This window comes from Balaenoptera physalus, assembly GCF_965194825.1.
Source record: "Balaenoptera physalus genome assembly, chromosome: 1".
Lineage (NCBI taxonomy): Eukaryota > Metazoa > Chordata > Mammalia > Artiodactyla > Balaenopteridae > Balaenoptera > Balaenoptera physalus.
In genome coordinates, this window is record NC_138882.1 from 89,103,648 (window position 1) to 89,129,941 (window position 26,294).

The 26,294-nt window shown below is 39.3% G+C and overlaps 1 protein-coding gene across 3 annotated transcripts in view; it reads left to right on the top strand.

The window, feature by feature from the left end:
- The window catches only part of RNF115 (ring finger protein 115), a 59,479-nt gene extending 33,292 nt beyond the window's left edge, over positions 1-26,187 (top strand). For all 3 annotated transcript variants that reach the window (XM_082460122.1, XM_082460124.1, XM_082460123.1), the window contains 5 exons: positions 18,765-18,815; positions 19,961-20,033; positions 20,970-21,063; positions 23,560-23,675; positions 24,899-26,187. In XM_082460122.1, the coding sequence (XP_082316248.1) occupies positions 18,765-18,815; positions 19,961-20,033; positions 20,970-21,063; positions 23,560-23,675; positions 24,899-25,030 (466 nt within the window). In that variant the 3' untranslated portion in view covers positions 25,031-26,187. The remainder of the gene's footprint in view (positions 1-18,764; positions 18,816-19,960; positions 20,034-20,969; positions 21,064-23,559; positions 23,676-24,898) is intronic.
- Positions 26,188-26,294: the final 107 nt, after the last annotated feature.

Genomic DNA, 26,294 nt, shown 5'->3' on the forward strand with positions numbered 1-26,294 from the left:
CAACCCCCCCTCCCCCAAAGTTATGACAACCAAAAATGTCTCCAGATATTACCACATGTTCCCCTGGGGGAGCAAAATTGTCTCTGGTTGAGAATACTGCTCTGTAAGTGTTTTCTGGCCATTATTAGGTTCTCTCACAGTTCTAATAATTACCTGTATACAAACACTCCCAAATCTATATTTCTTTTTGACCTTTCTCCCTAATTTAAGACTCGAATGTATAACCTCTTGTTAGACATTTCTATTTGGATGTTCCATAGGTACTACAAACTTACAAAAATGGAAACCAAACTCTTTTCTTCCAGACCTGATCCTTTTTCTTTATTTCTGATTTTGATTGGAAGTACCACTCTCTGCCTAGGCATTAATCTAAAATCTTTTCTTTGTCTCATCCAACTCATATACACATCCAATCAAACATTAAGTCTTTCTGATTTTTTTTCCTATTTCTCAACTCCCATTTTGTCCAACCATTTTCCCCCTAGTTCATATCTACATCTTTTCTTGTTTGCCTGCTACTATAGTCTGGCCCTTTTTTCACTAAAATCCCTGGTGACCTTCTATTCTGGTTGCATACCCAGTGGAGGCATTAGCCTCCTTCAAAGCTTTATCATTCTTAATTTTACTCCCGTATTACCCTTGCAGGATTATCTGCCTCAATTTTCAGATCTGTATCACTTCCTGCCTTAAAATCCATTGTCATGGGGTCTATAACTTCATATACAAGGCCCTCTATATAGAGGTTTTGGGCTCTCCCGACCTCTGCAGCCTTGTTTCTGGTCACTTCTTGCTTTTTTTTATCCTACCAATACGAAACTTGTAGTTTTCTACATATGCCATACTGTTTCATGCTTCTATATGTTTTCTTAATCTGTTTTCTCTGGCAGAAGTACCTCTACTGCTTTTTTAACCCAATTAATCAGTCCTTCACTGAATTGCGGAAGCCTCCCATGACCCCCAGGACTGTATCAAACGCTCTTTTTTTGTGCTTTCCCAAAGCACCTTATGCATTCTTCTATTCATACTTCTAACTGCACAAATTGAAGTTATTTTAATACTAGCTAGCATTCATGAAGAATGCATACTGTGCCAGGCTTGATATTCATTAGCCCATTTAATGTTCCCAGTAACCCTATGAGGTCGGTACTATTGAGGAAAATTGAGATTCTGCCTTATTAGAGCCTCTGTTAGTTATCTATTATTGCATAACAAATTACTCTAAAACTTGGTGACTTAAAACAGTAATAGTCATGTATTCTCTCTCACAGTTTCTTTGGGTCAGTAATTTGGATAGGGTATGGGGAAATAGTTTGTCTTTGCTGTGTGATGTCTGGGACCACAGCTAGAAGACTTAAAGCTTAAGACTTGACTGAAATTTGCAGGCTTATTTGCTTACACGTCTGGTGGTTAATGCTTGCTAATGGCTGGGTTTCTAGTTCGTGCTGCCAGCTGGAAAACCCACACATGATCTTCCTTAGTTTTAAGAGTCAAGACTAGTTTTTTGTTTTTTGGGGTTTTTGCAAGATGTCCATTAATTTGGATTTGTCTGATTGTTTCTTCATTCAGATTAAATATCTGAGCAAGAATACAAAATAAATGATATATCCTCTCGGTGTATCACAACAGAGGGTGCACATGATGTCAGCTTGACCTATCATGGGTGATGTTAAGTTTGACCATTTGGTTAAGGCAGTGCCTGCCAAATTTTTCTTATAAAGGTGCCCCTTCTCTTTTGTAATTAATATATAATCTGGGGTGATACTTGGAGATTGAGTAAATATCTGGTTCTCTAATAGTTTTTTACCTAATGATATTAGACTCCATTGATGATTCTTGCCTGAATTATTACTATAATGGCTATACAATAATGATTTTCTGTTTCTTTGATTCTTTCTACAGCTATTAGACAATCTGTTGTTAAAAAAAAAAAAGTTTTTCTCTCTCCCTGCCCTACCTTATCAGTCTACTTACTTATTTTAGCCCGGACTCATGCATTTTGTTTTAATCAGTATTCATTTTGATGATCAAATAATCTCAGTTTGGCCAGAGAAATTGGATCTAAGCATTTTAGGTAGCAGCCCTTGTTCACAGCCCTTAAATTAATAAGAGAGTTGGGACATCTAAGTAAAGTGATCATCTTGTGTTTCTCTGATTATTAGCTGATAATTTCTTGCCAGTTGGACAAATGGAGCTTCTGCTGCATTTCCTTTAATGGAAGTAAAATCTTTCAAGAAGATTTTTTTTTTAGTTGTCAAATAAGAATGGGGAGATTTACCCTAATTTGTCAGTTCTACTGCATGAATGCTTAAAAACAATATGAATACCGTTAGGCAGCCATATATCCTGTCTGCAATCTAATAGAGAAGAAGGTGACTAACATTTACCAAATGCCTAGGATTTTTTAGGCACTAGGCTGTAAACACTCTTCTCACAGAGCCGTTGAGCTGGGTCATGTACAGTTAAAGAAAGCAGGGGTCAGATTTTAAAATGTTTTGCTCAAAAATTCCTTGCCAGACTAATAAAATATCAATGTGAAGATATTAGCTTGTATCAGTTCTCCTTGGTTGCTTTGCCTCTTCATACCATAGGAAATTGTGGTCTGTTCTGCTACTACATTGTCTCTTTAACTGATAGTAAGAGTGGGAGAAAGACATGAGCTTCTTTTTCTCACATGTCCTTTACTGATAATCATATTACCTTAGTAACATGCAAGCAACATATAACCTGATTTAATGATGGCTCAAACAAGCTTTTTTTTCTTACACATAACAAGAAGTCTGTAGGTAGGTCACAGCAAATTAGTTCAGTGTGTCAACCATGTTGGGGTTGGATCTCTGTGATTCTCTTCGTCTTTCCCTCATGCTTACTGCCTTAGGACTTCAAGCAGGAAGAAAGGGGAAAGGGATAGCACCAGTTTATTTGTCCCATATTTTGAAGGAAAGGAAATCTTTTTCACTGCTCCATTTCCACCTCTTCACTTCCTGCCTAGAAAATTCTATTCCCTGGGCACTTTGTCACATGCTCCCCACACCCAGCTGTAAAGAAAGCTAGGAGAGCATTCTGTCCTTTGTAGTAGGAGGTGGCAAGGGAGAAGGCTGTTGAGAATGGATTTGGGGTCAGCCTGTCAGTGTCTGCTAATTAGCTATTTTATTAGCTACTTCAGCTAATAGAATAAGTGGCATGTTATTTCAGATTAGTTGTAGCATAGAGTTAACATTTATTTTATATTAAACAATGTTATAGCAATCTTCTGAAGATTTTAATCCTATTGCTTGTAAAATATATTAACCATGGGCACCCCTCCCCGACCCCTTTTTTGTGGATGTCATGAACTCAGTGATTTTGGCTCTAAATCAGTGTTTTCTGCATTTTAGTCATTTAAGTACTGTATTGATGAATTTTTTCCTATCATCATCATCATTATTATTATTTAATGTTTTCTTTAAATGGACCTACCTGTTTTTTTTTAACCTATGTTACCAAACTCAGGTTCAGCTGCTTGCCTTTCAAAAGCCAATACTTGAGAGACCAGTGTTGGTAGGAAAGGAAAGGTTGCTTTATTTAGGAGGCTGGCAACCTGGGGAGAAGGCAGACTTGTGTCCAAAGGTCAACTCCCCTGCTTCTGATCAGGGGGCAAGAGCTTTTGAAAGGGGAGTTTCAAGGGTGTATAGGCGGAGGGAGGGGGCTATGTGCAGGACAGCACAGTCAGCTCCAACAGTCATCTTGAAGTTGGTCATGCGGTGGTCTGATCAGCATCATCTTGATTGTTTTAAGTACAGTTAATCTTCAGTTCCAGGGTTGGTTTATTCCCATTTCCTTGAGGCCAGTTCTCAGAATTGTGTAAGATGGAGCAGCTTATGTCATGGCTACAGTCTGGTCATCATGTAGTTAACTTCTTCCACCTGGTATGGGTTTCAGTATCTGCAAAACAGCTCAAAAGCTATGGCTCAGAATATTATCTGTAGCCCTTGAAGAGGAACTAAAGGTCCTTGACTTTGTTTAACGACTAAACTGTTATTTGGTTTTGTTTGACTGCTTTCCTTTGCTTCTGTATTTTCCCATTTCTCTGATTAATTTTATTCTAAAGTTTTTCTAGAGACAAGAGACAGGCAGAGGACATGGTGGGGTCTGTCCCAGGAAGGCCCCGTAGGGTCCTTCTCTGTTACACTTATTTAGATGTGCTGTGAAAAGAAACTTCACAATATTATCTGTGTAAACATTATTGACTGTATAGTCATTAGCTGTTTGTTGGGGGTTTTTTTCCCACTTAAGTAGAGACTACTTCCTGCTGTAGCATCAGAAAATTCCAGATATTACATTTTCATTCTAAGTACACACTTAGGAAGAAAATAGCCAACCATTAGAGATGTGTAAAAATGGATTTTGCTGTGTTTATATGGAAAATAAAAAATCCAATTTACATACCCGTTTATACCTGTTGTAGTTTTTTCTCACTGCTCCATGGGGGCAGGGACAATATCTAATTAGATATCTTTATTATCTAATTTTCTTCATATAGCAGGATATTTTGTCGAACTTTCCATGTCGTTACTTTATAGACCGACCAGATCTGTCGCATTTAAACACATGAACAGAATTCCATCTTATGAATGTATGGTAATAAATTTAGACAATTCCCGAATGATGAACATTGGAGAGCTTTTAGATTTTCTTTTTTTATCATTATAAACTATAATGCATTGAACACTCCTTCTTGTTTATATATTTTTGTATGTCTGTGAGAATCTATCTTTCCATATTTTTAATTCTTTTTTTCTCTGTACTTCATTTTGGATATTTCCTATTGACCCACCTTCAGTATCATTAGTCTTGTCTTCTGCTGTTTCTGATCTACTGTTAAACCTATCAAATGAATTCCTTATTTCAGATATGATGTTTTTCATTTCTGAAATTTCAATTTGATTGCTGTATGGATTCAGATTCTTTGGTGATATTCTCCATCTTTATTTGAACACACTAGTCATAGTTAATTTAAAGCCCTTTTTTGGTAACTTCAGTATCTGGATCACCTCTGGATCTATTTTCTTTTTTAACATCTTTATTGGAGTATAATTGCTTTACAATAGTGTGTTAGTTTCTGCTTTATAACAAAGTGAATCAGCTATACATATACATATATCCCCATATCTCCTCCCTCTTGCGTCTCCCTCCCACCCTCCCTACCCCACCCCTCTAGGTGGTCACAAAGCACCCAGCTGATCTCCCTGTGCTATGCGGCTGCTTCCCACTAGCTATCTATTTTACATGTGGTAGTGTATATATGTCCATGCCACTCTCTTCATCCCAGTTTATCCTTCCCACTCCCCGTGTCCTCAAGTCCATTCTCTACGTCTGCGTCTTTATTCCTGTCCTGCCCCTAGGTTCTTCAGAAACTTTTTTTTTTTTTTTTTAGATTCCATATATATGTGTTAGCATACGGTATTTGTTTTTCTCTTTCTGACTTACTTCACTCTGTATGACAGACTCTAGGTCCATCCACCTCACTACAAATAACTCAATTTCGTTTCTTTTTATGTCTGAGTAATATTCCATTGTATATATGTGCCGCATCTTCTTTATTCATTCATCTGTTGATGGACACTTAGGTTGCTTCCATGTCCTGGCTATTGTAAATAGAGCTGCAATGAACATTGTGGTACATGACTCTTTTTGAATTATGGTTTTCTCAGGGTATATGCCCAGTAGTGGGATTGCTGGGTCGTATGGTAGTTCTATTTTTAGTTTTTTAAGGAACCTCCATACTGTTCTCCATAGTGGCTGTATCAATTTACATTCCCACCAACAGTGCAAGAGGGTTCCCTTTTCTCCACACCCTTTCCAGCATTTATTGTTTGTAGATTTTTTGATGATGGCCATTCTGACTGGTGTGAGGTGATAACCTCATTGTAGTTTTGATTTGCAACGAAGAGTAGTCGCCGCTCGCTGCTCGCTGCAACTAGAGAAAGCCCACGCACAGCAACGAAGACCCAATGCAGCCATAAATAAATAAATAAATAAATAAATAAATTAATTAATTAATTAATTAATTCAGTATATATTAAAACCAAGTTGGAAATACTTTGTGTAGAATGGAGTTGAGTTTAGGCTCAGTTAATTATAGACAGATATTCCCCAAGTGAATGTCCAGGCAGGATGTTTAAAAATTATGCATGCTGGAGGACAGTTCCTTTTTGGTCCTGGCTTTCCTCCCATTTCTTGCAGGGTGACTAGCACTGCTCTTTCCTAGCTACTAAATATGAATGATACTACCCCATTTACTGTAACTAGCAAAACCATCTCCTTGGATTCCTAAGTTGCTGTGTAGGGGCAATATTAAGAACCACGGATGTAAATTAGATGTTCTTAGATGGATCTAGATGGTCAATCAGTATGTTATCTTCATCTGTCTGTCTTCATCTGTCTCTCTCTTTGTTGGCATCATTATTAGATAGCTCTCCTGTGTAAAATGAAAGATAGCTAATGGTAGTTCCAAGTTTATAAGAACATTAGAGCATTCATCCCAGAGGATATGTGCATCTGTCAACTCCGAGGGAGGATCTCTGGCTTGGCTTGTGTTTTGTGCCCACACGTCTGGTGGTGAGTGTATTATTCTTGTGTATTTTTTGAGTTAAGGGTCTGTCCCCTCCCAGTATGAGTATATGGATATTTGTAGTGTCATTTATTGAATAATCCATCTGATTCGAAATGTTACCTTTGTTATATATGCAGTTTCATATTCATCTCTATCTGGATTCTCTGTTACGGTCTGATCTTTATTTGTGTACTCCTGTGCCTATGTCTTACTGATTTACTTTCTATAATTTTATAGTATGATTTGATAGCTAGTAGTGAAAGTCCACTTCGTTATTGTTCCTTTGCAAAAATTTTTGGATGCTTCTCTTACATTTACTCTTTCAAATGAATTTTAAATGCAATTTGTCAATCTCTGACCTCTCTCCCATCCCATTGGGATTTTGATTGGAAGTTCATATTAATTTGGGGACAGTTGGTACTTTTTATAATATTGAAACTTCTCATCTAGGCCCATGGCTCATATCCCAATTTGTTTGGTTCTTTTTTTATGTTATTCAGTAAAGTTTTATAGTTTCACTTAATTTAAAACTGATTATTAGATAGATTGTTACCCAACCCTGTGCTACTTAATTGAATTCTCTTATTAGCTCTAATAGTTTTTCATTTTGTTCCCTAAGGTTTCTAGATTAGCAGGTGTATCAATTGATTGATACAAATATTGATTGTATTTTTCCCCTATGTTTATGCCTCATTATTTTTTCTTATCTGTTGCATTGACTATATTATCAAAACAAAGTTGTCTAAGTGTAGCCATCTTTGTCTTCTTCCTGACTTAAATGAGAGTGAATTAGTATTTCTTTATTAAGCATATTCACTTTTGGTTCCTAATATGGTTCCTATCACATTAAGAAAGGTTTATTTTATTCCTAATTTATTATGGGCTTTTAATTGAGGATGACTGACTAGTGATTTTATCAAATGACCTTTGCAGTCCTATGAAAATGACCCTTATAGTTTTTCTCCTTTAAACAATTAATGCATTTTATTAACTAATAGATTTTCTCACGTTGAACCAACAGTTTGAATTCAACAGGCTTCGAATAAAAACTACTTTGTCAAGGAGTGTTAATCTTTTAATACACTATTGGAGTTGATTTCTTCCTAATCTTTTTTAGGATTTTTGCATCAATTCATAAGGGAGCTGGTAATTTTCTTGTGTTATCTTTATCAAGTTTGAGTATCAGGGTTGTATTAGTTTGATAAAATGAACTGGGAAATCTTGCTTTGTTCTTAGGCTTGGGAATATTTTAAATAAGGAATTATCTATTCCTTAAAGGTTTGGTAAAAGTTACCTGTAATTTCATCTGGACCTAGAATCTTTTGGGGGACCAGATCTGTTACAACCTTTTCAGTTACTTCTAGGGTTAATGGTCTAGGGTGGAATTTTATTAATTTTTGTATTCCCAACTTCTAGGTAGTATCTGTTTTATAGTAGACATTGTATATATTTGTGTTGAATGAATGGTTAATTGTAATTATGTTGCTAAGAGGTATGTATGGAACATATGAATTAGTAGTTATAATGGCTAAGTTTGTGCCAGGTACTAGTGCCAGGTACTAGTCTGAGTGCTTTTCAGGTATTTGTTTAATCTTCACTATAACTCTCTGGAGAAGTTACTGTGAATATCTCCATTCTACAGTAGAAACTGAGGCACAGAGAGGTTAGGTAAATTGCCTAAGGGTATGAAGCCAGTTAAATATTGGAGCCAGGATATGGCAAAAATGATGATATTTGTATTTGGTGGGATTATGAATGTTTCAAAATAATTGAAAAAATTTTAACAGTATCTTATAGTCTTCCCAATTAAAAAAAAAAAAAGAATTAAGCATTTTCCTAACTTTCTCAGAAATTTTTCTTCCAAGGGGCACATACTAGTGTGTCAGTGAGTTGAACTTGGGAAGTTTTAAATTCAGTTTATTTTCTCTTTTCTTTCACGTAAGTGTAAATGGAACACAACACATCTTTGGGGCATATTACTACTCTGCCTAATTAGCAGGTCTACTCAGATTGTTCTACATGATTGTTATTACTTTACAGTAGTTGTCATTATAATGTCACCCAATGTTTTGAAAGCACTTTACAATTTTGTATTTTATAGGTTTTTTTAATTGATTAAATTCTGGCTTGGCTTCTTCCTGATAACAGTTTGTCCTGTTGATTTGAGAAGTAGTATAACTTTTTATCCTGCTTGTCGGGTTTTCAGCTAGTGGTTTCCATGGGCTACATCTCAGGCTTCTCATAATTCCACCCATTTTACTGTAGACAGAGCCCTTTGTCGTTTAAGAAATCAGATGTCAGAGATTAGCCTTTGTGGGATTATTAATGTGCTCCTCACACCAATTTAAGGAGCTCTCCTGAAATGAGATATATTTTCTTTGGCTTTTTCATTGACATGAATGAAGCCTTTTTTGCTCATATAAAGAAGGGTAAGTCTTCCAATTGTTCATCCATTCTGCAAATATTTATTGAGTGTGCCTAAAGTCCTCTAATCTGCAGCTTTCAAATGATAGTTTATCTGGGTGTAATTAGGTCATCTTATCTAACCTTAAATAATTATCTGACCTGTGCCAGAAGAGTAATTTATTAATTTACAACTCGGGGAATTCTGTTTCAGTGACTGGAAAACTCATTTCTGCTTATTAGCTTAATAATGTCTTTGAATTTCCTAGATATCAAGAAATCAAAAACAATCAGATGGTTGCTTGGTGTGTATAGAGTCAGCGAAGGAAATTGCATAGTCTTTTGGAGAAATTTCATTTCGATTGTGATAAGCCTAAGGAATTATTCATATTTCATCTTTTTTAAAAAAATTAATTAATTTTATTTTTGGCTGCATTGAGTCTTCATTGCTGTGCGCGAGCTTTCTTTAGTTGTGGCGAGCGGGAGCTACTCTTCGTTGCGGTACGCAGGCTTCTCATTGTGGTGGCTTGTCGTGGAGCATGGCCTCTAGGCCTGCGGGCTTCAATAGTTGTGGCACGTGGGCTCAATAGTTGTGGCTCATGGGCTCTAGAGCTCAGGCTCAGTAGTTGTGGCACATGGGCTTAGTTACTCTGCGGCATGTGAGATCTTCCCGGACCAGGGCTCAAACTCGTGTCCCCTGCATTGGCAGGTGGATTCTTAACCACTGCACCACCAGGGAAGTCCTCATATTTCATCTTAATGATTTTTTTTTAGGATGGAAAAGTATTTATGTTTGTCATTTGTTCTTTTTCTTTGTATTAGATCAACACTAATACATTCATACTTTCCTGGCTTCATAGAGATTACCACCCTTTAGTTTGCACTTATTACATTAAAACCTATCTTTTATTTTAGTGTGGTACTCTTAACATTTAAGGTTTCCTTCCTTAAGAATATGTTTTCCTGAAGTTAACCCTAGGTTCTGGGACCTAACATTTTCTGACCAATGATCACAACTCAGATTTTGAGAAATGACTTCTTTTCGGTTGTTAACTTTTTTTGTTGTTATTTAAAAGTAGTAGGTTTGTTTTGTTTTTTGGCATGGATTAAAAAAACAACATTACCCAGAAATAGCCACAGTTATTATACCTTGATACATAATTATGTAGACCTTTTCCCATATATATATGAGATACCTACATCTATATAATTGAAATGGAGTCATACTATACCTATTTTATAATCTCCTTTTTTTATCTTAATAGATTATATATGTCTTTCAGTGTCCATCTGATTGGACCCCATCTTAGGATCTCTTAAGTCATTCAGTGAACATTTGTGTATTACTATGCCAGGAGCTATTCAGGATGTTGGGCATACAGTAGTGAACAAAACAGTAAAAAATGATTGCCCTTGTGGAATTTACGTAGTAATGGGGGATGACAGACAAGCAAGATAAATTAAATTGATAGAGCGTTAAGCAGTAGTAAATGCTATGGGGAAAAAAAGGCAGGGAAGGGAGTTAGGGAGTGTGGGAGAAGTGATGTTTCATAAAGTATAGTCAGCAAAGGCCTTGTTGAGAAGGTATTTGAATAGACATAAAGGAAGTGAAGGAATGAGCCAACAAGGAGAGTCTAGTGTGGAGCAGAGTAAGAGAGGGGAATAGTAGGCGATGAGGTCACAGAGCAGCTGTTGGGGCTGGGGCTGGGGAGCTGAGTGTGAGATCATGTAGAGACTGGTAGCCTGTTATACAGGCTTTTATTGAGTGCAGTGGAAATCCAGTAGGAAGTTTAGGGCAGAAGAATGACATGGTCTAACTTATGTCTTAAAATGATCATTCTAACTGCTGTGTTGATAATAGAATGGCCAGGGGTATGTGTGTGTACAAGAGGCACAGGGGCAAAGACAGAAGCAGAGAAACCATTTAAGAGGCTGTTGCATTAATCTAAGTTAGAGATACTAGTGGCTTGGATGAGGGTTAGTGCAAAAAAATGGTTGGATTCTAGATAAAGTTTGATAATGGGCATGATAGGATTTGCTGGCAGATTGGATATGAGGTATAACAGAAAGAAGAGTTAAGGATGACAAAAAGGTTTTTGGTCTGAGCAACTAGGAAAGTGGAGCCACCATCAGCTGAAATGTGGAATACTAGGGGGAACAGGTTTGGGGGAGAAGATCTAAGAGTTCAGTTTTGGACATGACAAGGTTGAGGTGCTTATTACACATTCAAGTGGTGATGTTGAGTAGGCAGAGGTCTTGGCTGGAGATAAAATCTGGAAGTTGTTGCCTCTTTATGATACTTAAAATTATGAAACTGGATGAAATTGCCAAAAGAGTCAAGATAGAAAATAGAAGAGCTCAGAGAATTGAGCTCTGGGCCCTCATTGATTAGAAGTTTGGAAGATAGGAGGCATAAGTAGAGGAGTCTGAGAAGGGAGCTAGGAGGAAAACCTAGAGAGATTACAGCTCTGGAGACTACGTGAATACTCTTATCTGGTCTTAGCATACCCCTCCAGACCCTGTGGATTGATTTTTCTCTTCTATGGGTTGCTACAATTAAATACATACACCTCTTCCCCTACGCCTTTTGGCTACCTAGTACTTTATTTATTTATTTTTTTAATTAATTAATTAATTTATTTATTTATTTATTTTTGGCTGTGTTGGGTCTTCGTTTCTGTGCGAGGGCTTTCTCCAGTTGCGGCGAGCGGGGGCCACTCTTCATCACGGTGCGCGGGCCTCTTACTGTCGCGGCCTCTCCCGTTGCGGAGCACAAGCTCCAGACGCGCACGCTCAGTAGTTGTGGCTCACGGGCTTAGTTGCTCCGTGGCATGTGGGATCTTCCCAGACCAGAGCTCGAACCCGTGTCCCCTGCATTGGCAGGCAGATGCTTAACCACTGCGCCACCAGGGAAGACCAAAGTATTTAGAACGGAATTTTTTTTTAATTATTCTTTTTATTTATTTATTTATTTATTTTTAATTTTTTAATTTTTTTTTTTAATTTTATGGCTGTGTTGGGTCTTCGTTTCTGTGCGAGGGCTTTCTCTAGTTGTGGCAAGCGGGGGCCACTCTTCATTGCGATGCGCGGGCCTCTCACCATCGCGGCCTCTCTTGTTGCGGAGCACAGGCTCCAGACGCGCAGGCTCAGCAATTGTGGCTCACGGGCCCAGTTTCTCCGCAGCATGTGGGATCTTCCCAGACCAGGGCTCGAACCCGTGTCCCCTGCATTGGCAGGCAGATTCTCAACCACTGCGCCACCAGGAAAGCCCCTGGCTACCTAGTACTTTAACAAGAAAAAGTTTTTGTTTAAAAAAAAATTCAGTGTGAATACTGTATGTATCAAGTGAAGATAATCTCCTAACAACAGCTCATACACTTACTGGGGTCACCCTGAGCGGTCTCTCTCTGTCACTGCTGAGGTGGAACCAACATCCACTTCCAGAGGGTAAGCAGCCAATAAAGGGGAAATCAGCAGCTGATCCATTGAGGTGTCCCTGGCAATTCCAAGTATTTGTATAGGGTCAGCTTTAGAGCTTCAAGGAACTAGGCTCTCTCTCAAACTTGATTATTACCATTTACTTATTGGTTAGTTCAAGCATGTGATAAACTGTTCTTCTAGTTAGTCATCCCTCAGTATCCATCGGGAGGATTGGTTTCAGGACCCCCCCACCCCCCGCCCCCCGCAGATACCAAAATCTTAGGATTCTCATCCCTGATATAAAATGGTGTAGTATTTGCAAATAACCTATGTACATCCTCCTGTATACTTTAAATCATCTTTAGAGTACTTGTAACACTTAATACAGTGCTATGTAAATAGTTACAAATACAATGTAAATGCTATATAAATAGTTGGTGGTGCACGGCAAATTTAAGTTCTGCTTTTTGGAACTTTCTGGAGTTTTTCCCCCCCAATATTTTCAATCCTTGGTTGATTAAGTTCGTAGATGCAGAACCCGTGGATACAGAGGGCCAGCTGTACAGCATACCCCATTTAATTGCACTTCACTTTATTGCACCTAGCAGATAGTGCGTTTTTTACAAATTGAAGGTTTGTGGCAACCCTGCGTCTAGCAAGTCTGTCGGTGCCATTTTTCCAACTGCATTTGCTCACTTCATGTCTCTGTGTCACATTTTCATAATTCTTGTAATATTTTAAACTTTTTCATTATTGTATTTGCTATGGTGAGCTGTGGTCAGTGATCTTTGATGTTACTACTACAACTTGCTGAAGGTTCAGATGATGGGTAGCATTTTTAGCAATAAAGTATTTTTAAATTAAGGTTATGTACAATGTTTTAGACATAATGCTATTGCACACTTAGTAGACTACAGTATAGTGTAAACATAACTTTTATATGCACTGGGAAACCAAAAAATTTGTTTATTGCAATGGTCTGGAACCAAACCTGCGATATCTCTGAGGTATGTCTGTACTAGCAAGCAGGGAGGGTATGTTAGTTACTTATTGCTGTGTAAACAGGTTATCCCAGAATTTAGCAGCTTATAACAACAGACATATATCAGCTCACAGTTTCTGAGGGTCAGGAATTTGGGAGCAGCTTAGCTAGGTGTTTTTGGTAAAGGTTTTCATGAGGTTATAATCAAAATGTCTGCTGTGGCTGCAGTCATCTGAACCCTAAACTGGGGCTGGAAGATCCACTTCCAAGATGGGTCAACTAACATTGCTGTTGGCAGGACGCCTCAGTTCCTCACTGTGTGGACTTCTCCATAGGATTTCTTCGGTGTCTTCACGACTTGGCAGCTGGCTTCCCCTAGAGTAAGTGATCCAAGAGAGAGAAAGGAAGAAGGGAAAAACCGTAATGCCAAACACTGTCCTTCCAGCCATACTTTATCTGTAAGAACTGAGTCACTAAGTCCAGTCCACATTCAAGGAGAGGAGAATTAAGCTCTGCTTCTTAAAGGGGAGGAGTATTAAAGAATTTGTGGACATATTTGAAAACTACCACAGTTTAACCTTTGGCCAGAAATTACTTACATTTCTCCCATGTGCAAAATACATTCACTTCCTCCCAAGACCCACCAAAAGTCTTGTCCCTGTACAGCATCAACTTGAAATCCAGGTTGTTGTCATTTACTTACGTCCAAGTGTGGATGAGGCTCTTTGGGTGTAGTTCCTCAGACATAATTCCTTTTGATGTGGAGGTCTATAAACCAAAGAGGCAAGTTTTCTACCCCTCATGTACCCAACATATAGTGATGGGACAGGCGTATAATAAACAGGTATAGAGATTTCTGTTTAAAAAGGGAGAAGATGAAAGGCACAAAGAAGTCACACTGATTGATAGCAATTTTAATGTTTGTCTGGATAAATGTTGGACGTTCCTTGATTAGGACTTAGTTCTACTTCTACCCAGGAATGCTTCTCTGTAGCTCTTGTTTCCTCCTTCCTGGCTCTTGATTCCACCCTATGAGTCATTCTTTTCCATGAAAAGTAGTCCAGATTTGCAATTTCATAGTTTTTTTAGCGTGCTTCTTGCCAATAGAATTTTGAGGGCCCAAAGGGTCTCTTTTCATTTTGTATTGCCTCTGTACCTTTCAGTTTAAGCTGGCAGTGTTTCTTTTTACTATTAGTGAGATTCATGCCATTAACAAAAGTTATACCCACAAATCTTTTTTATATAATCTCTTTTTTACCTTGGGCTTCTGCTGGGATTGTTGAAGGACAATACTTGTAGTGGGGTAGAATTATATCCCCCCCGCCCCCAAAGAAATGTTCAAGTCCTAACTTCCAGTACCTGTGAATGTGACCTTATTTGGAAATAAAATCTTTTATACATGTAATCAAAATAAGATGAGATCATATTGGGTTAGAGTGGGCCCTAATCCAATGGTGTTTTTATAAGAAGAGAGAAATTTGGACACAGAAGACACAGAGAAGAAAGTCGTATGACGACCGAGGCAGAGATTGGAATAATGTGTCGCCAAGCTAAGAAACAGCAAGGATTGCTGGAAACCACCAGAAGCTGGGAGAGAGGCATGGAATAGATTCTCTCTTAGAGACTCCAGAAGGAACTAACCCTAACAGCATCTCAGTTTCAGATTTCTGACTTCCAAAACTGTGAGAGAATAAATTCCTGTTGTTTTAAGCTACCCAGTTTGTGGGAATTTGTTACGGCAGCCCTAGGAATCTAATACAACACACTTAAGCTTCTTAGAAGCTCAGTTGTTTAACTGAATAGCTCTCTAGGCACTATGTGAACTTTCTGAGGTGTTTTTTTTTTGGCTGCATTGGGTCTTCGTTGCTGCACACGGGCTTTCTCTAGTTGCGGCAAGTGGGGGCTACTCTTCGTTGCCGTGCGCAGGCTTCTCAGTGCGGTGGCTTCTCTTGTTGCGGAGCACAGGCTCTAGGCACATGGGCTTCAGTAGTCGCGGCGTGCGGGCTCAGTAGTTGTGGCTTGCGGTCTCTAGAGCACAGGCTCAGTGGTTGTGGTGCAAGGGCTTAGTTGCTCCACGGCATGTGGGATCTTCCCGGACAAGGGATCGAACCCATGTCCCTTGCATCGGCAGGCAGATTCTCCACCACTGCACCACCAGGGAAGCCCCTGTTTCTGAGGTCTTAACAAAGAATTTTTATAGCCACATTCTTGGCTTCCTCTTTAACCATTTTCTTGACAATGCCCATGATTTGACCTTTGCTCAGAAACCATTTCTTTCTTCCTTTTTTTTTAAAGCCATTTCTTAATTTTAGTATCATTTGCCATCTGGAGAGGCCAGGAATTTTCAGAATTATCTAGTCTTAACTCCTTTTTAACTATTCTTCCTTAATTTATTCCTCTTCTCTTACACTTTAATACAGCAAGAAGAAGTCAAAAGGAACCTTCAACACCCCTGTCTGGAAATCTTGTTAGCTACATTATCACCCCATTCATGAGCCACAACTTCTACTTTCCATGTTATGTCAGGCAACAACAGCTTTTGCCACTACATAACAAGGATCCCTTTCCCTCCCATTTCCAAAAAGATTTTTCTCACTTTCCCTTAAGTACTCACCCATAACTTCCTCAAAAGTCATCATGCTTCTACAATTTCTTAAAGGCTCTTCAAACTTTTACTCACACTTTCCTCAAAGTCCTTCCACCTCTGCCCTCTGCTGTGTTCCAAAGCTACTCCCACATTTTAGGTTTTTGTTACAGCAGTACTCACTTCTAGGTATCAAAATCTGTATTAGTTATCTATTGCTGTATAACAAATTACCCCAGAGCTTAGAGGCTTAAACAACAGATATTTATTATCTCATAGGTTCACTGGGCCAGGAATTTGGGAGCAGCTTAGCTGGGTGGTTCTGGCCCAGGGTCTCATGAGCTTACAGTCAAGACATTGGCCATTGCTGTAGTTATCTGAAGAATCAACTGGGAGTTACTCAAAGTCTGGCAAGTTTGTTCTGGCTCTTGTCAGGAGGCCTCAGTTCTTTATCATGTGGGCCTTTGCACAGGACTGCTTGATATGGCACTGTCCCAGAGAAAGTAATCCAAGAGAGGCTGCAAGGAGGAAGCCACAGTGCCTTTTATGAACTAGCCTTGGAAGTCACAGTTATCCCACCATATTCTATTGTTAAGAAGGAAGTCACAGTTATCCCACCATATTCTGTTGTTAAGAAGGAAGTCACAGTATGGTTGGTATTGGCATAAAAACAGACACCTAAATCAATGGAATAGAATAGAGGGTCCAAAAATAAACCTTTGCATAATATGGTCAATTAATTTATGACAAAGGAGCCAAGAATATACAGTGGAGAAAGGACAGTCTCTTTAATAAACGGTGTTGGAAAAACTGGACAGCCACAAGCAAAAGAATGAAACTGGACCACTGTCTTACACTATACACAAAAATTAACTCAAAATGGATTAAAGACTTGAACATAAGACCTGAAACCATAAAATCCCTATAAGAAAACAGGCAGTAAACTCTAAGACATCAGTCTTGGTCATGATTTTTTTGGATGACTCCAAAAGCAGAGGCAACAAAAGTAAAAATGAACAAGTGGGACTACATCAAACTATAAAAAGCTTCTGCATGGCGAAGGAAATCAACAAAATGAAAAGGCAACCTACTGAATAGGAGGAGATATTTGCAAATGATGTATCCAACAAGTGGTTAATATCCAAAATATACAAAGAACTCATGCAACTCAACAACAACAAAAACAAACAACCCAATTTTAAAATGTGCAGAGGACTTGAATAGACATTTTTCCAAAAAAGACATACAGTTGGCCAACAGGCACATGAAAAAATGCTCAACATCACTAATCATCAGAGAAATACAAATCAAAACCACAATGAGATATCACCTCATATCTGTTAGAATGGCTATTACCAAAAAGGCAAGAAATAACAAGTGTTGATGAGGATGTGGAGAAAAGGGAATGAACCCTTGTACACTGTTGGTGGGAATGTAAATTGGTGTAGCCACTATGGAAAACAATATGGAGGTTCCTCAAAAAATTAAAAATAGAACTACCTTATGATCCAGCAATTCCACTTCTGGGTATTCATCTGAAGAAAACAAAAACACAAATTTGAAAAGATATATGCATCCCCTGTTCATTGCAGCATTGTTTACCGTAGCCAAGACATGGAAACAACCTAAGGGTCCACTGATGGATGAATGGATGAAGAAATTGTGGTACATATATACAGTGGAATGTTATTCAGCCGTGAGAAAGAGTGAAATCTTGCCATTTGCAACAACGTAGATGGACCTTGAGGGCATTATGCTAAGTGAAATAAATGAGACAAAGAGAAAGACAAATACTGTATGATCTTATATGTGGAATCTAAAAAAAGAATTCAGTAACCGAGTTCACAGATATAGAGAATAGATTGGTGAGTTGCCAGAGGCAGGGGTTGGGGGATGGGTGAAATGGGTGAAAGAGGTCAAAAGGGACTGATTTTCAGTTATAAAATAAATAATGGGGATATAATGTATTGCATGGTGACTGTATCATCAGGGAAATGCAAATCAAACCCACAATGAGATACTATAGTTCATTACAGTATTATCATTTTAATACTGTATTGCATATTTGAAAGTTGCTAAGAGAGTAGATCTTAAAAGTTCTCATCACAAGAAAGTAAAATTTTATAACTATGTATGGTAATGAATGTTAATTAGTCTTATTGTGATGATCCTTTGCATTATATACAAACATCAAATCATTGTGTTGTACACCTGAAAAAAAACCATATAATGTTATATGTCAGTCGTACCTCAAAAAAAAAAGTAAGTCATTAAGTCCAACCTACACCCAAAGGAGGAGTATAAAATAACTTGTGAACATATTTTAAAACAAACACATAGTATAGTTAGCTATTGTTGAACTTTTAAAAAAGGGCCCTTTAAATAGTATCTTGCACAATGTGCATAACACATAAAAATGGAACTTCCCGTGTTGTAGGGAGGTGGGTCCAGAATCTCCCTGGCTTAGCATCCCATTCAGCCTCTCATTTGGCTGCCAAGGATCCAAGAATCATAGTTTGAAAACTAACCATACAATCAGATTCCTTTCCAGCTTACTTCATAAAAATCTGTTAATACATAAAGTAGCAGAGCTCAGGAAGACAGCCATAGTAGCAAAGCAGCACTGTACCATGTAGTGGACTGATTTCTGGTGCTCTCTATTGTATAATAGTCAGTGAAAAGCCATTGTGTTTTGGGGACGGAGTTGGTGATTAGTCAGCCATGGATATCTATAGAGTACTTTCGTTAGTCTGTTGTCTTATCTAATTTTTTTCCTTCAACAGAGTACTACAGCAGATCATCGCAGGATTCATCCCTGGATCCCCATTTTCTTGGTAAGTAACTAATTGCCTCCTGTCTTACTCTCCTGCAGTAGCGTCCTTTTAAGTATGGTAGTATCTGTGCCATAGTGAGAAAGAAAGAGCTGCATAGGTGAGTATATAGGTGTAATTGGCAGGCTGTTAAAGACTGCCATTGTCTGCTGAGCCCAAACTTAATCAGAACTTATTCTTTATAATTCAGGCTCATGAGGGCTATCCTGGTCCCACAGGATGTCTGGGTACTGGGTGTGTCTGATTCCATTCATATTCAGGTGTGAGGGTTGTGTTGAGGTGGGGAATGAGATGGTCCCTACCAGGCTTGGTATCTGATTTGTGTGTTTCTCCTCTAGATCATATGGGAAGATTTTATTCCTTAAGAATTTCTGAAATTGAAAAGATACTGCTTAACTTCCTTTTTTTTAAAGTAAGAAGGTTTTTCAGAAGAAATAAGAGTATCAGAGTGACATGTACAGTATGGGTTAAAGATGGACTTTCCTCTTGTCTGGACAGTTATTTGCCACTTCTGCCCCAGAAGGCTTCTTTGCTCAAAGGGACCTCAGTCCTTCCACACAGTTACCCTGTTTTCCAGCCAAAGAGTCTGGATATCTGTCATCCAGGCTAGTACACCAGCAGCTCCAGAAAGAGGTGCTGCCAAGTCCCTTTTGTGACTCCTCTAAGTTGTGATTCAGAGACACTGCTGTGGCTGCTTCTCTACGTGAAAGCTCCTCATTGTCCAGGACCACAGGCCGAGTCTTAGAATGAGGGAAGTCTGCTGTCGATTTTCGCTGATCACGAAGGGAAAACTCTCCTTAAAAAGCAGCTCCATCTATGTTTACGTTAAATGGGCACAGAGAAGACAAACTTTTCTTAACCAACAGGCAATGAGTCACTCTTTTTGCTCTGGTTTGTCATGTGGTATTTTAGGTAGCTTCACATTTTATGTTCTATACAGTTAAGCAAAAATTCCTAGAGAATGAGAGACTGCCTCTGGATAATCTGTTTGACCTTGAAATTATTGAGAAATTCTTTGCCACTTGATTCTAGAGAACTGGTGACTTTCCAGCTCTGAGAGAGAACAGGATTCCTCTGCCAATCTTTCTGTGGTGTAAGGCGGAGCCTGGTCACTCCATCTAATGCTCTGTGTCTCATCTCATGTATAGGAGCGGGATGCTGCACTCCAACCCTGGGGACTATGCCTGGGGTCAGACAGGGCTTGATGCCATTGTAACTCAGGTGAGGAGCTGCCTTTTGAGGGTGTCTGTTCAGTGTGTCTCATGGTTCCACAGGCTTCCTGCTTTCCTTCTGCTACTTTCTGAAACGGCAGTCACTCTGCTTTCCCTAATAGTTTGAGCTTGTGGGTTTCCATTTTACTTAAGGGATAGATGGTTTATGGGTTTAGCTCAGCATCCATGTACTTTCTTGGTCCTAGGGACTTTCTAGAAGATAGCTTCAACTCCAAAGGAAGAAAAGACTTCTATAACAAACTATTTTATATTTTTGGCCTCTTGTTCAGTCCTATGAGGATCCTATTAACAAGTACTTCACAAACAGGAAGGGTCTGCTCATATGTTGAAGCAGGGATTTCTGCTAGGTGGAACAAAGTAGGGGAAGGAAGCAGAGAAAAAGGTATTCCCATGCCATGTATAATTGCTTCCACTTGTTTATGTGTATTTTAATTTAATTGGTTTTTCATTTCCCTTGTGGATTGCTAAGAATAGAAAGCATGTTGTTTATATCCAAGTCTTCTTGTAGGCAGTAATTTACCTATTTCTTGGCTTACCTTGTGCTATTTTCCATACTCTCACCCTTTTTTTCCTTTCAGCAAAATGAAGTTTTTGAACTGGTTAAGTATTACGTTTTGTTAAGCTGTAGTTTTATTCGTGACATCATAGCCCTTTTGCTGTCTCCGAAGTTGCTTTATGCCCAGAGGTGGGCCCTGCAATGATGGATCTGTCTGTGGGCTTATACTAATGTCACTCTGAAATTGTAAAGCAATTATGAGTGTTCTGGCAGCAGGAAAGGGCAAACCCAAGCCTCTCATAGCCTTGCAGAAGTAAGAGCAACTAACATTTTTAATATCTGCACTGTTCTCAGCTGGAACGGCTCCCTCCCTGGGGATAGTTAGATGTCTACCACTTCTTCTTCTTTTTCTTTTTTGTTTTTTTGTAGCTTTTAGGACAACTGGAAAACACAGGGCCTCCCCCAGCTGACCAGGAAAAGATCACATCTCTTCCAACAGTGACAGTAACTCAGGAACAAGTTGGTAGGTTCATTTTCATACATATTTTGTCATCTTATTATCTCTGTTCAGAATCTGAGCCATTTCCTATACTAAAGATCTTCAAGTGAAGCTGTAGCACTCCTAAAATTTATACCTGGGTGCCAGATATGGAAGGTACCTACCCCATCATTAGGGTTAGTCAACAGGTAATTCCTGAGCAATTAGCATGTTGGTTTTCTGGATGCCATGCAGGAAATAAAGAGGTACAAAGGTATAGAAGACTTGATTTCTTGAAGAACTTAGTAGGGGAAGCAAAACTTACCAAATGATTAGACAATACTATAAGAAGTGGTTGAGCAGGTCATACTGACTTTGGGAGAAAAGGAAGAGAAATAATGGGAGGCTAGGCATTTGTTTTACATCTACCCTATACTCAGGTACATTAGACATAGACATTATTTTATTTATAAGCACTAAAAGAACTTAGTGATAAGGGACATTATTTTGGACTGGGAGTTTCTTTCCCCATAAATTCCAGTTTAGAGTCAGAAGATTTTAAAGACAGGATGGGCCATCTTAGAGAGATTATTCTATATATGGAAAAGTATGAACCAATGAAGAATGTCAGCATGGATATGGTGTCTGGATCAGGTAAGGAGTGTAACCTCATTAGACCTGAAATAGAATCTGATTTGGGGAGTAGTGGGAGGTATGACTGGATAGGAAGGGTGGGGCCTTGTTGTAGAGGACCCTGAAACTGGCAGAGTAGTTAGGGCTGGATAGTTTAGGTAGTAGGTAAGTTTTGTAGGTCCCCAAATGGAGGAATGAGGGAATTTAAGTGGTTTTTAGGGAAGATTAGTTTGGAGGGTAGTGTCTAAAATAGATGGGAAGGGACTTCCCTGGTGGCGGAGCGGTTAAGAATCCACCTGCCAGTGCAGGGGCCACGGGTTCGAGCCCTGGTCCAGGAAGATCCCACATGCCGCGGAACAACTAAGCCCGTGTGCCACAACTACTGAGCCTGCACTCTAGAGCCCGTGAGCCACAACTATTGTGCCCGCATGCTGCAACTACTGAAGCCCGCGCCTAGAGCCCATGCTCCACGACAGTAGAAGCCACCACAAGGAGAAGCCCACGAATCACAACAAAGAGTAGCCCCCACTCAATGCAACTAGAGAAAGCCCACGTGCAGCAACGAAGGCCCAACACAGCCAAAAGTAGATAAATAAATTAAAAAAGCAATCATTAAAAAAAAAAAAGATTGAAAGAGGGAGGAAGCAGAAACAGAGATTTAAGGGGCTGTTGCAGCATCCTGATGGGGTTCAGGTGACGGTGGCAATGCTAACAGAAAGGAAAGGGTGGACTCAGATCATTTTGAAGAAAGGCTTTCATCACTGATTGCATAATGGGATAAAGGAGGGGAAAGGGTGAAAGATGAGTCGAAGATTTTGCAACTCTATAACCACAGAGGTGGTGCTGACATCAGGGATGGGGGAATCGTGAGCCAGCCCTGGTTTGGGTAAGGAGGTGATGTGATGTTTTTAATTTTGAATTTGTTGATTTTGAGGTGCCAGCTGAGAATCCAAGTGAAGATGAGCTGGGAATTGCTATGAAGCTGATATTAGGGAAAATTAGCTGGTAGCAAAATATAGGATATATTTGGAAGGCCTGGAGTCAGGGATGCTACCTGGGAGGCTGATACAGTAGAGTAGACATGAGAAGTAAAAGCTAAAATTAGGGCCAGGTGGTGGGAATGGAGAGGAAGGAGTGAATCTGTTAAGTGGTATTTTACCCCAAATGCCTTGAGTACTGTGGAGCATGTAACATACATAGCCCAGCTACTGGAGAGATAGACTAGCTGGTATTATTAGCCAAACTTGGGAAACTTGGAATTTGCTGCCTGGTATTCTCTGTTCAGTTTGTAGCCATTTTCTCTGAGAAGCGGGCTTCCTGTCTCTGGACTTGGAGCCTGAGCTACCCTTGGGCCTTGCAGTTCTGTAGCACCATCTCCTGGTACAGCTTTTAATGAACAACTTGTAAAAGAGGCTTTAGGGTAACCATGATGAAATAGGATGTGTAATGTAGAAAGTAGTAGGGTAAAAGTGGCTTGAGACACTGAATGGGAACTGCCAAGATTGCCGAGATGAGTCCTTTGGTTGTGGTGGACAGATTGCCAGTGTTTCCTAAGTAGAAACTGCCAGAAGGCTTTCACACACTTGGGAAGATGTTTTTCCTGTTTTACTTAAAAGATAATCTAAGCCCCAGTTCTTCCAACTCTTTACATTGAAAAGTAGGCCTTATATAGTTCCTGTCTGGGCCTTATTGGAACAGGCTCATTAATCAGTCCTCCTTCTCATATCCCTGTCTACTACCACCTCTATCCCCAATTTGAAATAAAATTCATGCTTCCTATCTGCCTCCACCTTGGGTGCACTTTGTCTTTACTTTGTATATTCCTTTGGCTGTTAAAAGACATTGGGCTAGTTTTTTTCTTCCTTCTTTTTGCCTGTTTATTTTAAAAGGCGTTTCCTCCTCCAACAGATAAGGATTTAGAATGTCCAGTATGCAAAGAGGATTACACAGTTGAGGAGGAAGTCCGGCAGTTACCCTGCAACCACTTCTTTCACAGCAGTTGTATTGTGCCGTGGTTAGAACTGGTAAGTACAGACAGCTCTCATCTGTGATGGGGCAGCTGTGCCAGTCATATCTTCTTGGGGGGATGGTTCACAGTAAGGGTGTAGTTAACAGTTAATTGGTACATATATACAATGGAATATTACTCAGCAATATAAAGGAACAAAATTGGATCATTTGTAGAGATGTGGATGGATCTAGAGTCTGTCACACAGAGTGAAGTAAGTCAGAAAGAGAAAAACAAATATTGTGTATTAACGCATATATGTGGAATCTGAAAAAATTGGTATAGACGATCTTATTTACAAAGCAAAGATAGAGGCACAGACGCAGAGAACAAACGTAAGGATACCAAGGGGGAAAGGGAGGGGTGGGATGAATTGGGAGATTGGGATTAACATATATACACTATTGATACTACGTATAAAATAGATAACTAATGAGAACCTACTGTATAGCACAGGGAACTCTACTCGGTGCTCTGCGGTGACCTAAACATGAAGGAAATCCAAAAAGGGGGATATATGTATACGTGTAGCTGATTCACTTTGCTGTACGGTAGAAACTAACATAACATTGTAAAGCAACTATACTCCAATAAAAATTTAAAAAATAACAGACAAAAAAACGAAAAAAAAAACCAAACAGTTAATGGAGAGCCAAGCAGATCAGATTTTAGTCCCTGGCTAACTCCTAGTAGCACCATTACTGTGTTTTAGATTATTAATCTGTTTGGAACTTCTCTGACCAGGGGTTAGCAGACTACAGCCTGCAGGTCCCTGTGGCCTGCCACCTGTTTTTGTAAATGCAGTTTTATTGGAACACAGCCATGCCCATTTGTTTACAAATTGTCTCTGGCTACTTTTGTGATACATCAGCAGAGTTGTGTAGCTGCAACATAGGTGGTGTGGCCTGCAAAGACTAAAATATTTACTACCTTTTCCTTTACAGGAAAAGTTTGCTGACCCCTGCTCTAGACCATCTCAGGTCATTGTTTCTAGTTAGTTCTGCTTGGTGATATGTGTTAGCTATTGTTAAGTTGCTGCCTAGAATTCTCTGTCAGTTCTGTTGAAATTTTGTTTGGGAGATGTCCTGGTGATACACTTGGAGCCCAGCGTGCACTCTGTGAGAAGAATTCATGCCCTTTTTGTTCTTCTACCTGCTAACTCTCAGGGTTTCTTAAGTGTTTAGTTCTTCCAGCTTTCAGGTCAGGCTGTTCACGTGGACTGATATCTTTCTGTTTCAGCACGACGCGTGTCCTGTATGCAGGAAGAGCTTAAATGGTGAGGACTCTACTCAGCAAACCCAGACCTCTGGGCCCTCTGCAAGCAACAGATTTAGCAGTGACAGCCAGCTCCATGACCGATGGACTTTCTGAAACTAAAGACCGCCTCTGAGCCAGGGCTATAGTAGACCCCTTATCACAGCTGTTAATTGTATCAGAACAAAAAAATCGCAGGTGAATTTAGGAATCACCTAAGAAACCCCAACCCATAATATTCATTCATTGAGTGTCTTTCTTCTCTAAATTTAAAGTTAGTATCTACAGATGGAATTGTATCTACAACCAAATGCCTCTCATTCTTGAATTCAGAGTGATAATTCTGTAAGTGCGAAACTTAATTATGTGGGTTTCCCCTGCCAGAATAGAATCAGTTCCTTAAAGTCTAGCTAGGGTCCTGCTGTCTGTCATGTTACCTTGTGATGGATGTTTCCACCTCTTTCTCCAACCTCCACCCTATCATTAGTGTACTTTACACTAAATACAGTGGAACCAGAGCCCTAAAGTCCTGCTGATATAAAGTCCTTCTGTTTTAATTGTACAAAAGCATCTACTTCTGGCCACATTAGCCACGAAGTGAGATCAGATTAATTCAAGAATCTGAGACTAATGATTCTTGTTTTTTTCTTAAATCTTCAGAGAGCAAATCAAAGAAAAATTACAGTGGGAAGGAGAAAGTGGCTTATCATTGTTAAAATTTTTGGTTTTCTCATTTTTATTTTTAAAGACTACTTCACAAGATGCAGCTTCTGCAGAAACCAACCTGACATGTCTTAGGAGTCTTCTGTTGGGAGGAATCTGATTCTGGTTCCTTTTTGGGAATGGGTTGGGCAGCATACAGGCACAGAAAGACAGATGTTCGAAATCTTCGGTTCTGAGGTTTTTTAGTGATCCCCAACTCATTGTTTATCCTGGGGATCTTAAAATAATTTCCCTCACAGAAATAGAATTACTTCATTACTGCTTCTACAGCTAAGTCATTGTTTTTTGTAATTCAGTGGTCTTCAGGAATTGAGATTTTATGTTGTCCCATTTTAATTTTTTAAGCCCATTTATCATCTCTGAAACCTTTCTGTTTGCTTGGTTCTGGCTGTACTTGGAGTCATACTGATTATTGTGATCATGCCCAAACAACTTGGCCTAGGAGAGGTAGGCCTTCTTTTTTCAGCCTAACAGTGTCCCATGCACATGCACATGCTCTTTGGCGCATTTGAGTGTTTAAAGTTGAATAAATGAAGAAGATTAAGAATGTTGTTGGAACTTCAGAGTCTCAAAAATAAATGATGGGGACATGTAACCACTGTTGGTGCACCAAAACGGGTGACAGAGGGGCAACAATGGTATGGTCATATCAGCCCTT